The sequence below is a fragment of the Condylura cristata genome, unplaced genomic scaffold (assembly GCF_000260355.1).
Source record: "Condylura cristata isolate star-nosed mole 26May11 unplaced genomic scaffold, ConCri1.0 scaffold00042, whole genome shotgun sequence".
In the NCBI taxonomy this organism is placed as follows: Eukaryota; Metazoa; Chordata; class Mammalia; order Eulipotyphla; family Talpidae; genus Condylura; species Condylura cristata.
This window is the reverse complement of record NW_004567143.1, coordinates 4,743,861-4,747,018: the sequence shown is the minus strand read 5'-3', so window position 1 is coordinate 4,747,018 and position 3,158 is coordinate 4,743,861. Positions and strand designations below refer to the sequence as shown.

Below are 3,158 nucleotides of genomic sequence, written 5' to 3'. Positions count from 1 at the left end.
GGGCACCCCGGGCACCGGCCTCTGCAGACCTGCGGCTTCATTTCCAGGCGTTGTTTTCTGCACAGAGCTGAATCTCGCCCTCCAGACCGCGGCGCCGGCCCAGCTCGAGGGCGCGGCAGGGCACCCAGGCCGCCAGGGCGTGGGGCCGTGCCCAGGGTCACCCCCGGGACCTCCCTGAGGGGCCTCAGTGGGAAGCTCGACCGGGGTGCAGGTGGTGCACACGGAGCTCTGTGAGGAGACGGCCCCCGGGCCAGCTGTCTCGGAGGCCCCAACGAGCATCCGCGAGCATCCGCTAACCGACAGCAGCCGCCCACGGGGAAGCCTGCGGTCAACCAGCCCCCCCGGCCTCGGTCCCCCCAGCGGGACAGGAGCAGCCACCCTGACCCACACCGGCACGTGCCACCCCCGTGGCAGGTCTGGGGGGCCACGGGGACCCCAAGACTTCCAGCACAGATGCTTCCACGGGGAGATGCTTCATTTACAGGGGAGACTGACAGAACAGGGGGCAGGACCATGCAAGCGTGGGAAGCTAGGGCCCGTGGCATGAAGCAGCCACGCCCTCCCTCAGCACTGTCGGGGTCTTATGGGAATCCCCACACCTCGTGTGTTCGCTTTTCAGCCAGCCTGCGCCCTCCGCCTGGCATGTGGCGCTATGTTGTCCGGAACGAAAGGTTGCCCGGGGAAGAGAGGGCACTGTCGCGGAGCGCCAGTCCGGACCTGGGCCCCGGGCGGCGGGGGGACGGGTCTCCCTCTTGGACACGGCACTCCCTCGGTGTGCGGGCACTGTCCGCTGTCGGGGACCACAGGCCCGAGGGGAAGCGTCCTCCCGGCCATCGCTTGTGGTTAATTTCCAGTGCAGGTGCGGGGACATGTCTGTAAAGTTCATAGAACAGGTTGATCACGGCAACACAAGTCCTAACCACAAAACAATCAGGGCAAAGGACAGGCGGCCACAGAGGCCTTCGAAGCCCCCGGAGGCGGTGCTGGGCGGCGGGAGGGAGCCAGGCGGTTTCCACACAGGCGGTTCCCAGGGGCCTGCCTGGCCTCCTGCCGGCCGGCCGGGGGGCGGGGGGGCAGCACCAGGGACTCTCCGAGTGCCCAAACCCGTCCTCCGCGAGGCCGGGGCGGGACAGCGCCGGGGTCTCTCCGAGTGCCCAAACCCGTCCTCCGCGAGGCCGGGGCGGGACAGCGCCGGGGTCTCTCCGAGTGCCCAAACCCGTCCTCCGCGAGGCCGGGGCGGGACAGCGCCGGGGTCTCTCCGAGTGCCCAAATCCGTCCCCCGTGAGTGCGGCTCCAGTGCAGTATTTGCCGCCAGACGGGTAGCAAACACTTACCAAAGCCTTGTGGCCTGACCCAGCTCAGCCCGTGCAGGCAGCTGGGCTGCGTCCCCTCGAAGGCTGTCCACAGCGCGTGGCGTCCACCAGCCCGGCAGCGGGGGCCGGGCGGGGGCACCCAGCCCTTCACTGCTGAACACAAAGGTCGTGTGTGTGTGTGGGGGGTCACCCTGCTGCACTGGCCAGGGCGAATGAGGCAGCTTCGCTGCCGGGCGCCCAGGCGGAGAGGTGACCCAAGGCCGTCGTCGTGCACAAGGACAGAGTGCCAGTGCCGAACCCACAGCACTGGGCCTGCACAGAGGCGCGGTCTTCGTGGAACACGGTCTGCTGCTCAGCGTCGACGCTGCGCTGATGTGGAGGTGCCAGGTCAAGGCATCCCGACGTCAGGGTGCCACCGCCGGCGGCTGGCACCTGGGCAGACAGCAGGACGCCTGTGGAACGGCCGGCCGCTCTCGGGGCCCTGGCTGGAAGAGAAGCTGTCCCCTCCGGGCACTGCCTATTAGAAACGCCCAGATTTCAGACACAGCCACACGGGGAACCAAAGAGCCCCACGGCACCCCGCGATGTGGCAAGATGCTTTATTTCTGGCTTCCCAGCACTAGCCAGGCCAGAGATTTCCTTGACAAGCAGCCGTGCCGCTCACAGCACCGAGGGCCCACCGCAGCGACATGTGCCCACTCCCCATCGGCCGGGACCGGCCTGGCAGGACAGTGCAGCCCGAGAGGCCGCGTGGCCTCTCTGGATCCTGGCGGGGCGGCGGGGCCTCTCCAGCGCCCCAGCTTGCCTCTCTGGGCTCCAGCGGGCCTTTCGGAACCAGCTCAGGTTGGCAGACTCCGAGATGGCCGCTAAGAGCTGCAGCCATCACCACATGGGGACAGCAGCGTCCAGCCGAAGGGGTGGCCCGATGCCGGCCGGGGTGACGGCCCGCATTCTCACATCTGCTGAACTCGTGCTGTGGCCGGTAGAGTCTCCGTCTTTGGAGGGCCTCCCTGAGCGGCCGGTCAGAGGCGAGGCCACAGGAGGCCCCTGCAGGGCATCTCGGGCTGGCCAGGCCACAGCACCCTGCCCAGCTGCATTGTGACCCCAGAGCAGGGCCCCCCCAAGCCCACTGCGTGAGCCAAGGAACCACCCAGACTGGAGGGACTTCACGCAGGGTCTTGGGGATGACCCCTCCCAGGGGTAAGGTGGGGGCCGTTGCTGCTGGCTGGGTGCAGGCTCCACCTGGCAGTGCCCCCAGCAGGCAGGCACCCCAGGGCTGCTCCTGCACAGGGGCTGGGCCATCTCGCCCTGCCGCCCTAGTGGCCAGGGGACAGGGGGTCTGGTTCTTCCTCCCAGAGCCCTCTGCATTACTGACTTGGGGAACAGCTGGGCTGATGTCAGAGCTGGGGTCCGAGTGACCTCTGGAGTCACCATGGCAGAAGCCAGAGCGGCCAGGAGGTGTCTCCTGACCCAGTCCTTGCCCCTTCCATGGGGTTCTCCCTTGCAGAGCCTGGCTGGGCAGACTGCCACACAGCACAGGGGCAGCGGGCAGGGGCAGGGGCAGCACGGGAGGCCTCGCCTGGGATGTCCACCCCTCTCGCGGCCCTTTCATAGGCAATTCGGAATCCGGTGTCCGCAGCGCAGGACAGGACCGCACGCTCCGCGGATTCGCGGATTCGCGGCGGGCGCGACCCTGGAGAAGGCCGGTAGGGTGGGGCCGCCGCAGACACGGCGCCGGCGGGGCCCCCGGGGTGTCGAGTGCCGTCCCCGTGCCTGCACCTCAGCCGGGCTTGCGCCGCTGCCTGTCGGCCCGCGCAGAGCCGGGAGCCCCGCCGCGGGCTCCGG

The 3,158-nt window shown here is 69.0% G+C and overlaps 1 protein-coding gene across 1 annotated transcript; it reads right to left on the bottom strand.

Annotated features, from left to right (window-relative positions):
* Positions 1–213: 213 nt before the first annotated feature.
* On the bottom strand, positions 214–3,132 carry LOC105854492. Its single transcript, XM_012733885.1, has 2 exons — positions 1,335–3,132; positions 214–873 (listed from the first exon to the last, which is right to left on the bottom strand). Exon 1 carries the CDS (start codon positions 2,923–2,925, stop codon positions 1,933–1,935), a length of 993 nt encoding a protein of 330 aa, XP_012589339.1. The 5' UTR covers positions 2,926–3,132; the 3' UTR covers positions 214–873; positions 1,335–1,932.
* Between the last annotated feature and the right edge of the window lie 26 nt (positions 3,133–3,158).